Source organism: Euprymna scolopes, chromosome 41 (genome assembly GCF_053919585.1).
Source record: "Euprymna scolopes isolate OS-2025 chromosome 41, ASM5391958v1, whole genome shotgun sequence".
NCBI classification, from domain to species: Eukaryota; Metazoa; Mollusca; class Cephalopoda; order Sepiida; family Sepiolidae; genus Euprymna; species Euprymna scolopes.
The window spans coordinates 4268733-4282500 of record NC_136522.1 but is presented as its reverse complement, the minus strand read 5'-3'; the positions used below and the strand labels follow the sequence as shown (position 1 = coordinate 4282500).

General features: G+C 36.0%; 1 protein-coding gene across 2 annotated transcripts in view; it reads left to right on the top strand.

Moving 5' to 3' along the window:
- Positions 1–7301: 7301 nt before the first annotated feature.
- LOC145266312 (zinc finger SWIM domain-containing protein 8-like) overlaps positions 7302–13768 on the top strand; it is a 128780-nt gene continuing 122313 nt past the window's right edge. For both annotated transcript variants that reach the window (XM_080121869.1, XM_080121868.1), the window contains exon 1: positions 7302–7977. In XM_080121869.1, the coding sequence (XP_079977995.1) occupies positions 7773–7977 (205 nt within the window). In that variant the 5' untranslated portion in view covers positions 7302–7772. The remainder of the gene's footprint in view (positions 7978–13768) is intronic.

Here is a 13768-nt window from a genome sequence, read left to right as displayed (position 1 = left end):
CCACATGGATTTAAGCCCTCCTGCAGTACTCTTATAAAAAATCCAGCAATTTCAAGCCTCGAGCTATTCTCACAAAATCTTCACTTCGTTAATATTTCATTACGAACATTCAACACAAAAAAAAAACACATATTTTGGAACGATTCAAACTAATATTCCTAACACCTAAATAAATGTTCTTTATTTTATGTTAATACAGTGATTTCGTGTTCTTTGTCGAGTGTCGTTATTTTTTGGATTTCATTTTTATTTTTTATGTAAGGATGTGGATTGGTGAATCTTTTCTATTAATCGGCGATACTGTTAAATTTACCTTTAATGGTTCCGTGAATACTCTCCTACAATTGATGACTCCCTACTTCAATAAAAATAGCAACACGCAACCTTGTTCCTATAAATTGATAAATCCCAATCATAGATTGGTTACCCCACCGATCACTCATCTTACAGATGTTCAATCGATTTTATTACAAAATGAGGTGCTTGTCCAGAAATCCACCTATATCAAAAAACAAAAATTACACTAAAAAAAAAACAACAAAGAAAGATAACTCAATCATTCAAACTATGATTTATGCTGTAATGCCTACGAAATCCCATTAATTGCTAATAAAAGTAAAACTATATGATATTTTGGAATACATTTTCATTTCATCATAATAGAGGGGGAATTTTGAACAACAAACAGATATCTGGAAAGAAATTAAATTTAATTTTTAATAAAAAAAAACATAGTTTCAACAAACGATAAAAAAAAAAAAAAAAAATGGATTAATAAACTTAAGAATTTACATTCCAAGTTTGTAGGAAATGTGGTTCGATAGGATGAATAATTTATAATAGGGATTTATCAATTTTTAGGACCGTGGTTGTATATATCGCAATTTTTTTTTTTTTTTTTTTTTTTATTACATTTTCACCCCAAACTAGGCAAATTGCCACTTTGGTGTAGGGGGCTACTATCAGGGGCAACAACTACTGGGGTACTATGTAGGGATTTGGGCAGCAAGATGTCGGTTCACGTTACACTTGAACTTCTGCACGTCAGTACTGTTGGGGAAGCAGGGACCTGGAATGGAATTCCAGAGTCTAGCGGTTCTGGGGAAGAAACTATTGGAGTAAAAAGATCTTTTACATCTAGGGATCTCTACAGTGTGGGGTGGGATTTAGCAGCCTGTCGGGTTTGTCGAGGGTGCACACGTCATGGGGGCACAAGTGCTTGCAGTTCGTCAGAGCATTCACCACTAAAATACTTGTAGAAAAGGCAGAGGGATGCAACATTTCGTCGATGGGACAGAGGCTGAAGCTTAGATGCCAGTTCAGGGCCTATCAGGTTTGCGGCTCTCTTTTGAACCTTGTCAAGGAGCAAGAGACTAGTAGCAGATGCACCAGCCCAGATGTGGCAGCAATACTCCATACATGGGCGAATGGTGGCCTTATAGAGGTACAGGATACTTTCGGGTGTTAGTAGTTTTCTAGCACGGTAAAGAGAGCCCACCTTTCTTGCAGCGGCCCTCGAAAGTAGGAATATATCCGCAGGACCATTAAAGGTAAATTTAACGGGATCGCCGATGAGGATATTGTGAGATTAGCACGAGATTTGAAATTACTGACTTTTTATGATCAGAGTGTCATACGTGGGCTTAAAGTTAATGTGGCTATTTTCTGAGAAAAACAGTCCATCTACTAATATAAGTCTCACCTGTCTGTTTAAATGCATGTATGTATGTATGAACCCTTTTTCGGGGTCAACGGCCAACTAGCACTGTGTGTGTTTGTGTGTATGTATGTGTGTGTTGGGATGGAGAGGGCTCCCGTAAGCCATGGTGAAAGCAACCTTTCTAGGAGAAGCAAATCTTTGATTTAAAAAACCATAAAGCAGGAGATCAGTACCCGCATTAAGCTGGTCTGCAGTTTCACTTGTTGCTGGCTATCTTGCTCTTGCTTGTTGCTGGATCTTAACATTTTGAACCGAGAGAGAGATTTAGCTGTCATACAAAGCTAAGACTCTGTAACATCATCTGTGTATAGATACTCCCTCAGGCATTTGTCTATAAAAATGGAAAAGTTGTGACATGGAAGCTTGAAATGCTGGAAGCATTTAATAATTGATCTCAATGACCGTCTTCAGTGTCATGCCTGGTGAATTCACCAGTAGGAGTAAATAAAAAAAGTCATTTTTAGGCTCATGTGTCTGAGGGAGTGGCACTCGTCTGACAAGACGTTGCAATTGTCATATATTTTATATATGTATGTATGTCTTGCAAAACTTTCGACAGAGGCAATGGATTTTCACAAGATCGGTATCATTTTGAAGCTCGACCTTTCAGATGACAAATATAAAAAAAATTGGCCAAAGACATTAATTCCTCCACCCTTAATTTAAACCTACATCACTTCTGGAATGGCAATGAGTGCAACAGAAAAGACGTCAGTTTTTTTTTTTCACATTCTTGTCCAGCTACCTGTTCCAATGCCCAGTGATGTCCACCTACCATCTTTTACTAGTTATATTTATCTCTTTCTCTCTCACTCATCCTCTCTACACAGCTTGTTGTCTCTTAACCCCATCCTCTTTAATAATTTGTGCCTCTTTATGTGTAATTTATCTCTCTTTATCCCTATTTTTTTGTCTGACCCTCACTTTTAACGACTATTAACCTCCATTTATTATTATCTCTCTCTCTCCATCTCTTTCTGTCTCTCTCTCTTTCTTTCTTTTCTTTCTTTCCAACTCTCCCCAGATCTATTAGTCTCTCTATCATAAATTGAAGAGAGAAAAAAGGGACCTATACATAAAAATGCCCACAAACGTCTAGCCACCTGTTCCAGCACCCACTGACATTCAGGAACCTGTTCCAGTGCCTACTGGCACTCACAAACCTTTTTCAGTACCCACTGACGTCCAGCTACCTGTCCCAATACCCATTGACATTCAAGAACCTGTTTCAGTGCCCATTGACGCCCAGCTATTTATTCCATTGGCCACTGATGTCCACCTACCTGTCCCAGTACCCATTGACATTCAGATACATGTTCCAATGCCCACTAACATTCAGGAACCTGTTCCAGTGCCTACTGGCACTCACAAACCTTTTCCAGTACCCACTGACGTCCAGCTACCTGTCCCAATACCCATTGACATTCAAGAACCTGTTTCAGTGCCCATTGACGCCCAGCTATTTATTCCATTGGCCACTGATGTCCACCTACCTGTCCCAGTACCCATTGACATTCAGATACATGTTCCAATGCCCACTAACATTCAGGAACCTGTTCCAGTGCCTACTGGCACTCACAAACCTTTTCCAGTACCCACTGACGTCCAGCTACCTGTCCCAATACCCATTGACATTCAAGAACCTGTTTCAGTGCCCATTGACGCCCAGCTATTTATTCCATTGGCCACTGATGTCCACCTACCTGTCCCAGTACCCATTGACATTCAGATACATGTTCCAATGCCCACTAACATTCAGGAACCTGTTCCAGTGCCTACTGGCACTCACAAACCTTTTCCAGTACCCACTGACGTCCAGCTACCTGTCCCAATACCCATTGACATTCAAGAACCTGTTTCAGTGCCCATTGACGCCCAGCTATTTATTCCATTGGCCACTGATGTCCACCTACCTGTCCCAGTACCCATTGACATTCAGATACATGTTCCAATGCCCACTAACATTCAGGAACCTGTTCCAGTGCCTACTGGCACTCACAAACCTTTTCCAGTACCCACTGACGTCCAGCTACCTGTCCCAATACCCATTGACATTCAAGAACCTGTTTCAGTGCCCATTGACGCCCAGCTATTTATTCCATTGGCCACTGATGTCCACCTACCTGTCCCAGTACCCATTGACATTCAGATACATGTTCCAGTGGCTATTGACGTCCAACCACCTGTTCCATTTCCCACTGACATCCAGGAACCTGTTCCAGTGCCCATTGACATCAAGCTATCGTTTCCAGTGCCCACTGACATTCAAGAAACTGTTACAATGCCCACAAACGTCTAACTACCTGTTCCAGTGGCTATTCAGGAATCTGTTCCAGTTGCCATTGACATCCAGCTACCTGTTCCAGTTCTCACTGAGATTCATGAATCTGTTCCAGTGTCACTTGATGTCTACGTACCTGTTTCAGTACTGACTGACATTCAGGAACCTGAAGCAGTACCCACATCCGTCCAGCTACCTGTTCCAGCGCCCACTAAGATTCAAAAACCTGTTCCAGTGCTTATTAATGTTCATCGACCTGTCCCAATGCTTACTTATTCAAGTATCACTGAAGTCCAGCTACCTGTTCCAGTGCTCACTGACATTCAGAAACCTGCTCCAGTACCAACTGACACCCAGCTACCTGTTCCAGTGCCCAATGGCAATCTAAAAATCTGTTCCAGTGCCCACCGACATCCAACTACCTGTCCCAGTGCTTACTGACATTCAGGAACATGTTCAAGTGCCCATTGACGTCCAGTCACCTGTTCCAGTGCCCACTGAATTCAAGAACCTGTTCCAGTGGCCACTAACGTCCAGCTACCTGTTCCAGTGCCCACTGACAATTTAGGAATCTGTTCCAGTGCCCCTAGACATCTAGCTACTTGTTGCAGTGCTCACTGACATTGAGAATCCTTCTACCTGTTCCAGTAACCATTCAGGAACCTGTTCCAGTGACCATTGAGGTCCACCTACCTTTTCCAGTACCTACTGACATTCAAAAACCTGTTTCAGTGTCCATTGACATCCAGCTACTTGTTCCAGCACCTACTAGCAATCTAGGAATCTGTTTCAATGTTCACAGATGTCTAGATACCTGTTCCAATGCTCACTGGCATTCAAGAACCTGTTCCAGTACCCGTTGACGTCTAGCGACCTGTTCCAATGTTCACTGACATCCGGCTACCTGTTTCAGTTTCTACTGACATTCAGGAACTTGTTCATAGACTTCCACCTATATGTTTCAGTACCCACTGTCATTCAGGAACTTGTTCCAATCAACACTAGCGTCCAGCCTCTTGTTCCAGTGCCCACTGACATTCAGAAACGTGTTCTAGTACTCATTGAAGTCTGGTTACTTGTTACAATATTCACTGATGTCCAGCCACCTGTACCAGTGCCAACTGATGCCTAACTTCTTGTTTCAATGCCCACTGATATCAGATACTTGTTCCAGTGTCCAGTGATGTCCAGCAACCTGTTCCAGTGCCCACTGCTGTCCAGCAACCTGTTCCAGTGCCCACTGCTGTCCAGCAACCTGTTCCAGTGCCCAGTGATGTCCAGCAACCTGTTCCAGTGCCCACTGCTGTCCAGCTACCTTTTACAATGTGCACTGATGTCCAACTACCTTTTACAATGTGAACTGATGTCCAACTACCTTTTACAATGTGCACTGATGTCCCGATACCTGTTTGAACGTCTACTGACGTCCACCTACCTGTTCCAGTGCACACTGATGTCCAGCAACCGATTCCAATGGCCGCTGATGTCAAGCTATCTGTTTCAAAGCACACTAACATCTAGTTACATATTCAAATGCAAACTGATGCCCAGCTACATGTTTCAATTCTCACTGATGTCCAGCTCATTTTTTCGATGTCCACTGGCGTCCAGCTATCTGTTCTAATGCCCCATTTTCTCTCTTTCCAACTCTCTCTTGATCTATTAGTCTTTTCTTTCATAAATTTAAGAGAGAAAAAAACTGGCCTTTAGTTTTACTTTCAGCAGCTTTGTAACTCTCGCTCCTCCCTCATTTTGTCCTTTAGCCCTCACATTCCATTCCCTGAGCGATGTATCTGACAAAGGAGGAAGAATTGCTGTTTTCTGGATCAGAATCCATCCATCTTATACATATTGGCGTTAGTTTTGACTTTAAAATAGTGTTTATATCTTTAAGTCTCTTATATTTCATGTCTTTCCTGGAGCGATTTCCATTTTACAGTAATCCACCTTTCTCTCTCTCTCTCTCTCTCTCTCTCTCTCTCTCTCTTCCGCCCACTCACTCTTATCGTCCCACTCTCTACACTTATATTATTTTCTCCCTCCCCCATTTGTCCTCCTCCCTTTTGTCAGTTATTATGCTCTATTTCTCCCTCTCTCTATGATCTTCACTTATGTGTTAGTCTATCTCTATCTGCCATTCTCCTCCTCTTTCATAGTTTGCCTCCCCTTTACAATTCGTTTTCTTTATTTCTCACTTGTCCTTCCTCTCTATTCATATCTATTAATCTCTCTCTCTCTCTCTTTCTCTCTTCCCCTCCTCTTTTGTAGTTTGTATCCCCCTTCCCTGCACAATTATTCATCTCTATATCCCCTTTTGCTTCCCCTTTTCCTCCTTCTCTAATCACATCTATTAGTTCCTTTCTGTCCGTTGCCCTCACCCTCATTACATATCTTCTCTTCCTCCTCCTCCTCCTCCTCCTCCTCATCTTTCTCTGCCTTTTTCCTTCTCTCCCCATCTATTACACTCTCTATCGCTCGCTCTCCCTCCTCCCCCTATCTCTTTACATTCATTATCCCCCCTTCTTTTGTTTCCCCCTCTCTCTGCACAGTTATTAATCTCCCCGTCCTCCTCTTTTACAATTTGCCCCCTCTCTCTCTCTTCTGTTATAATTACTTATCTTTATCTTTCCTCCCCCTCTAACCAAAACTATTACTCTCTCTCTCTCTCTCTCTCTCTCTCTCTCTCTCTCTCTTTTGTTCTCCCAGTCTCTGCAATCTATCTTTTGTTCTCCCAGTCTCTGCAATCTATTAATCTTTGTATCTCTCGTCCTCATCTATTAGTCTGTCTTATGCCCTCCCACTCTCTGTATATCTATTACCTTCTCTATGTTTTGTTCAACACTATCTGTAGTACTCTGTCGTTTCTCCTCCTCCTTTCTATTTCTCTTTCTATCTGCCGTCCTCCCACTCAGTTTATATGTAGTATTCTCTTCATCCATTCTCATACCACTCTCTATATATGTATTACTCTCTATATATGCTATTTCTCTCTATCTATATCTATTACTCTTTCTATCCTTTGTTGTCTCACTCTGTGTACATCTATTACTCTCTCTACGTGCCGTCATCTCACTCTGTTTACATTTATTACAATCTCTATTTATCGTTCTCCTACTCTCTGTATATCATTACTCTTTCTCTATCCGGCGTCCCCCCACTCTTTCTACATCTGTTATTTTCTCTCTATCTGCCATTCTAGCACTCTGTCTATAGCTATTACTCTCTTTATTTTCGTCCTCCCACTCTTTATACATCAATTACTCTCTCTCTATTTGCCGCCCTCCTACTCCGACCAGAGTTAATACTCTTCTTCCTCTCTCTATCTCTCGTCCCCCATCATGGCATTTCTATATCTGGTTTATTATTATCAACGCTAGTCTATCCATACTTCCTGCTAATGGCCCGTGTTTAAAAATAACAATCAGAACGAGAGCGAGAGAGAGAGAGGGGCCTTTATTATTATTGTTGTTGTTATTATTATTACAATCTCGTTGTATATATAATAATAGTAATAATAATAATAATAATAATAATAATAATAATTATAGTGCTACTAACACACACGTACTAGGAGAGTGTGTTATTTTGTTGTTGTTCGATTATTATTATTATTATTATTATTGGTGCTGCCCTTGTTTGAAAGAAGTCGAGGTGGTCGGGTCGCCGTGTGTGTGTCTATACAACCCACATCGAAGACCTACACCCCCCTCGATAAAAGAAAAAAAAAAAAAGAAGAGAGACCCCCTCCTCATCTTACGGGTCCACAAAAGCATGGATTTTATGTTTGACTGGGAGACGGAAGGCGACCGTTTTTCTTTCGAAGACAGTGACCGCTTCGAGGAGGATTCTCTCTGTTCGTGGAACAGCGAACCGGAGAGTGTTTGCAACAACTGGCGAGGATGGAAGAGGCAAAATGGATGCCAGGCCTTCCCCGCCGCCCATCATCAACAGCAACAACAACAACAACGACCATCGGGTGAGGAGACACAAATAAATTCAGCATCCCCATCACAACAACAAAAAAAGAATAACCACACACACACACACAGAAACCTACATACCTTTTCTTTTTTTTTCTCCAACAACATAACCTTATCCCTCCCCCTTTTTAAAAATTAAATCAGAATTTTATTAAAAAAAAAAGATTTAAAAAAAAAAAATCTATTTAAAACCAAAAACTGAGGTGAAAATACGCGAGATATTTGGTGCTTATGCAGAGAAGTTACCCTTTGTTAAATATAATTATTTATTTTTATTTATTTATTTTTTTACTTAAATTCAGTTTTTACGGTATCTTATTGTTTATCAAATTATTCGCCGAAAGGTTTCAAGACAGTAACATCCACCCTCATGTTAAGAATGGTTTTCCAAAAATAATAACGTTATTATTTCAGCACGGTCCGTATTTCTGCATAAGTATCGAGATAATCGAAGAGTACCTATGCTACTATTGAACCCGTAATTCGTTTCAATTCTTTAATATTTTTTCTCATCGATTTTATTTTCCTGTCTAGATTTCACGATTTTAAACATCTGTTTGCTTTTATAAACCAAGAATCGCACCCTTAACACGATACTGTGTAATTAAATGTGTACCCATTTTTAAACACCGTGTTGTGTTAACACACTTGTTTTGATCCCCCTTTTTTCCGCTTTCATAAAAAAAGCACTGACACAAAATGGGGTTCAATTGTACTAATAAATTGTTTAGATATCTCGACTATTTTCACTTTTCACCTCCATTTTTTTTTTTTTTTTTTTTGATAAAATTAAATTGATTATTTTTGTACACTGAAATAAAATTCTAATTTAATTTTTAAATTATAAATTACACATTTTTTTTATGCAAATGTTTTTTATTATTATGACAGCCATTTCTTTATTCAACCATTGTTATTATTATTTTTTTAATTTTTAAGATCTTCACAATTTTTTTGTTTGTTTATTTTTTTTTTGCTTTTAAAATTACCTTAAAACCTTTTGGTGCTTCTACAGAATTTGGACCGAACCAAATGAAACCGATTTTTTGCCGAAGGTAAATCTAAAAATTGTATTAGGGTTAGGTTAGGGGACCAGAAAAAACAAGACTTCAAAGTCTGGAGAAGTGTTACCTTATTTGTATAAAATTGTTTAAATTTTATTTTTGTGTGAAAAGTTTACAAATATATATATATATATATATTTTCCAAAAATGTTCTTTTAAACGCAAAAGTACAGATTTTCTTTACACACACACACACACACACACACACACAAAGACAAAACAAAACAACTAAGACATGGCCGCGAGCGATTATAACACTGAATTAAAGTTAGTTTTTCAAAAATAAAAAATGAATTTTATTTCATGAAATTAAATAAAATTAAAGAAATTTTTTTATCTAAAATTTTTTAGCCGAAATTTGCTTTTTGATTGATCCTTAAAACGAACTCGAGTGAGTTTATTGTTAATATTAAAAATATTGTGTACACACTATTGTTGTCTAATGTCTACACACACGTTTTTTAAGATGTGTTTCAGAATTTTTAGACGTTAATTAATATTTATTTTTCAGATTTTTATGTATTATTTCTTTCATAATAATAAAAACTAAAATAACCATTTAATAAATAAAATAACACAAACAACCTATGATGGGTCTTTTTTTTTTTTTTTTTTTTTTAAACACATACATCTCGTCAACAAAACTAATTATTTATACATTTAATTTGCCCTGAAATCATAAAAAATAAATGGATTAAATGTTTACTAATTGATAGTTTATTCAATTTGCACTTTAAAAAAATACTTCATTTTTATGTTGTTAAATAAACAAAAAAACATGAAATGTAGGCATTTTCTTTTTTTTTTCACACAATTTAAGCCGCTTATGTCATTAACTTTTAATATAAAAATACAGTTTTTATTTCTAAATTTTATTTTAATTAATATTTAAATTAATTTTAATCCGCTTATGGCATAAATACGATATAATTTTATTTCTACATTTTAATTTAATTATTTTTTTAAATTTAAATTAAATGTTAATCCGCTTATATCATTAATTTTAATATAAATACAATCTTTATTAATTTAATTACTTTTTAATGGAAATTAAATTTAAAGCCGCTTATGCCATTAACTTTTAGTATTTAAAAAATACAATTTTTATATCTAAATTTTATTTTAGTTAAGTTTTAAGCAAAACAATTTAATATTTCATTCACCCGTTTTGCACCATTTTTATGATTTATTATTATGAAGATTAAAATCAAGAGTACTTATATATTGAAATAATATTATTTAGAAAGCCATTCTTAACATGGGGAGGGTGTTTTGTAACTAATCTGTACTTTTCACCTAACAATTTAATAATAAAAAAAATATCGAAAAAATAAAATTGATTTAACTTGAAAATACTATTTTTTCAAAGCACCAAAGCAAGATATAACTGTACTAAGCCGTATGTCTAGAATTTCTATTCCAATTGTGATAAAAAAATCAATTATTGAGGTGCTTCTTCGTTATTAGAGCGAAATTCGAAGTATTGAATTTCAAGTAAAACTAATGTTTTTTTTTTCTTAATTGTCATGTCGCAGTAATGAAGATATCCAAAAAATACGAAAAACGATAAGGTAGAAAATTAATTATTAATGAAAAGTTTTTCAAGTCAATTCGCGAAAATAGAGTTTTGTTAAATTGGCCTAAGAATTTTTTTACGAGTTTTCAGAAAAGTATTACCTCCCTTGTTAAAATTTTCTGTTTATTTTTATAGCAAAACTCAATTTTCGCTAATTTTCTTCGATAATTATTTCCATTAATAATTAATTTTCTACTTATCTTTCATAATTTTTGGATATGTTCATTACTGCGACATTTCAATTTGGTAGATACCATTGGTTTTATTTGAAATTCAATATTTTGATTTTCGAATTTCGCTCTAATTACGGAGAAGAAGCACCGATTTTGATTTTAGAAAATGTCTAAAATGTAAGATCTTAAGAAGAAATTTAGGCACTTCTGCATGACAGTGCCATGTGGCGACTGAGACGAGTTATCGACTCTTGTTCTTTGAATGAGAAATGTCCTTTACCAGCCGTTCTGTGAACCTCAAATATAAACAAGTGTCTACGAGAACGCAAAAATATATAATAACGAAATAAATAACACAAAAATATAGGAAAATTGAAACATTTATTGTATTAAAAAATATAATTTTAATGTTTTAATATTTCTTTTAAATGATTTATAAGTGAAAATAAATGTTAAAATCATGAAAATTTATAGATTTGTTTTTTTTTTTCTGTATGATTGTATAAAATGTAGTGACATATTATTTTTATTTTTTCACAATAAGATTGTATAAAATGTAGTGACATATTATTTTTATTTTTTCACAATAAGATTGTATAAAAATATATCAAAATATAATTTTAGCAAAATGTAGCAAAATATAATTTTAAAAACATGAAACAGGTTTAAGAATATTTTTTTTTAAACAAAGATAGTTTGTTTATTTTTACTTTATAATTAGTTTAGAGGTGAATCCTGGACATGCAGATATTAGAACATGTCTAACATTATAAAGATGAGAGGTATATACCTTGAAAACATTATATATATACAGTATAAAAGAAACATACGCACACGCATTATATATATATATATATATATATATATATATATACTAGCCTGGGTGCCTTGCGTTGCCCAGGTGTTTGGAGGTGAGCAAAAAGAAGTGGTAGGCAGGCAGGTAGGCTTGAACTCATACTGCGAAGGAGGAAAAGAATGTGAAATAAAAAGTAACGTCTTTGCTGTTGCGCCTATCGCCAAATCAGAAGTGACGTATGTTTAAATTAAGGCTAGTCAATCGAAAAGAGGGGCGGAATCAATTGGAAAGAGAGGATGAATTTCGAAAATATTGACGTAAAAAAAAGCGACCCCTTCCTTTAGAAAAGTGCCCAGTTGAATGTGAAGGGAAATGTTTTTAGCTAATTTTTCGACATTTGTCGTCCGAAGGTTCAAGCTTCAAAATGATACCAATCTCGTGAAGATCCGTCGCCTCTGTCGAAAGTTTTAGGCAGACATACATACATATATGCATTTAAACAGACAGATGAGATTTATATTATAGAAGATAATATATATATTTTTTCTGAATAATAAAATGAAATATATCTACTTGTATGCAAATCCAGTGATTTTTTTTTTTTTTTCTTACAAAATATTATTAGATGTAATATTTTATATAAGACGATCCTAGCTAAATAAAATTAATTGCAAGATAGAGCAAATGAATCAAATTTCCGTATTCAAATTTTATGATTAGAAAAAGTTAATTTTCAAATACAGAATTTTTATTGTTTGAAAATAAAGAATACAATTGAATGAAACTAATTCCTTAACCCATGAGTTTTCGATGCTTATTCATCTTCTCAGATGAAAAATATTTGCAAATGTTTTTATTGATTTGCTCATTTAAAGCACCATATCCCTTTTCTATCTCAATATCCAGTTCTCTTATTCTATGTTTCTAAAATGTTTTAAAAACTTTAATTTTCTATGTTTACTAACATGGGTGCCTGACATTGCCCGGGTGTTTGGAAGTGTGTGTTGAGCAAAAAAAAAAAAACCGTGATAGTAAGAAGGCAGGCTCGAACCCGTACTACGAAGGAGGAAAAGAACGGGGGGGGGGGAGTAACATCTTTGCTGTTATGACCACCGAAAATATTGATGAAAAAAGCGACCCCTCCCTGTAGAAAAGTGCCCAGTTGAGGGTGAAGAAATTAATGTTTTTAGCCAAATTTTTCGGTATTTGTCGTCTGAAGGGTCGAGCTTCGAAACAATACTGATCTTGTGAAAATCCATCGCCTCTGTTGAAAGTTTTAGGCAGACATGCAAACATACATACATACATTTATATATTGGTAGCTCAAATTTTCAACCTAAACCGATTAAAAAGCTTGCCCTATCTCTGAATACCCTTTATGTAAAATTTCAAATGTTTAGCCCAGAAATTGTCTGAGTAATTTGGTAGAGACCGCAGAGGACACATTTTTTTTAAACTTTGACTCCTATTATGACCCCTTAACATTTATTGTTTTGGGCTCAAATCAAGTTATTAAGTTAGATCCATGTCCAAGGAACTTATATTTAAAATTTCAAATGTTTAGACCTAAAATTGGCAGTAGAGTTCTCAAAGGTCAAGTCGTTGAACTTTGACCCCTTAACAGCCAAATTTCTGGCCGAAAACCAATTACAAAGATTTTGCCAAATTTCCATACCCTGTATATCAAATTTTGAGTTTGTAGACTGAAAATTGACAGTTATTGTGTCAGGAAATGTACAGACAGACAGATAGACAGACACTTTCACTTTTATAGATATACTAGCATGGGTGCCCGGCGTTGGCCGGGAGTTTGGAGGTGTATGTTGAGCAAAAAAGAAAAAGGTCAATGTTTTCAACTGTGACCCCTATTATGACCTCTTAATATTTATTGGTTTCAGCTCAACTCAAGTTATTAAGTTAGATCCATGTCCAAGGAACCTATATCTAAAATTTCAAGTGTTTAGACCCAAAATTGTCGGAGGAGTTGAACTTTGATCCCTTAACAGCCAAATTTTTGGCCGAAAACCCATCACATAGATTTTCCCAAATCTCAGTACTCTGTATATTAAATTTCGAGTCTGTAGACTAAAAATTGACAGTTATTACGTAGGGAAATGTACACAAACAGACAGACACACAAACACATTCACTTTTATAGATAGATAGATTGCTTTTAGC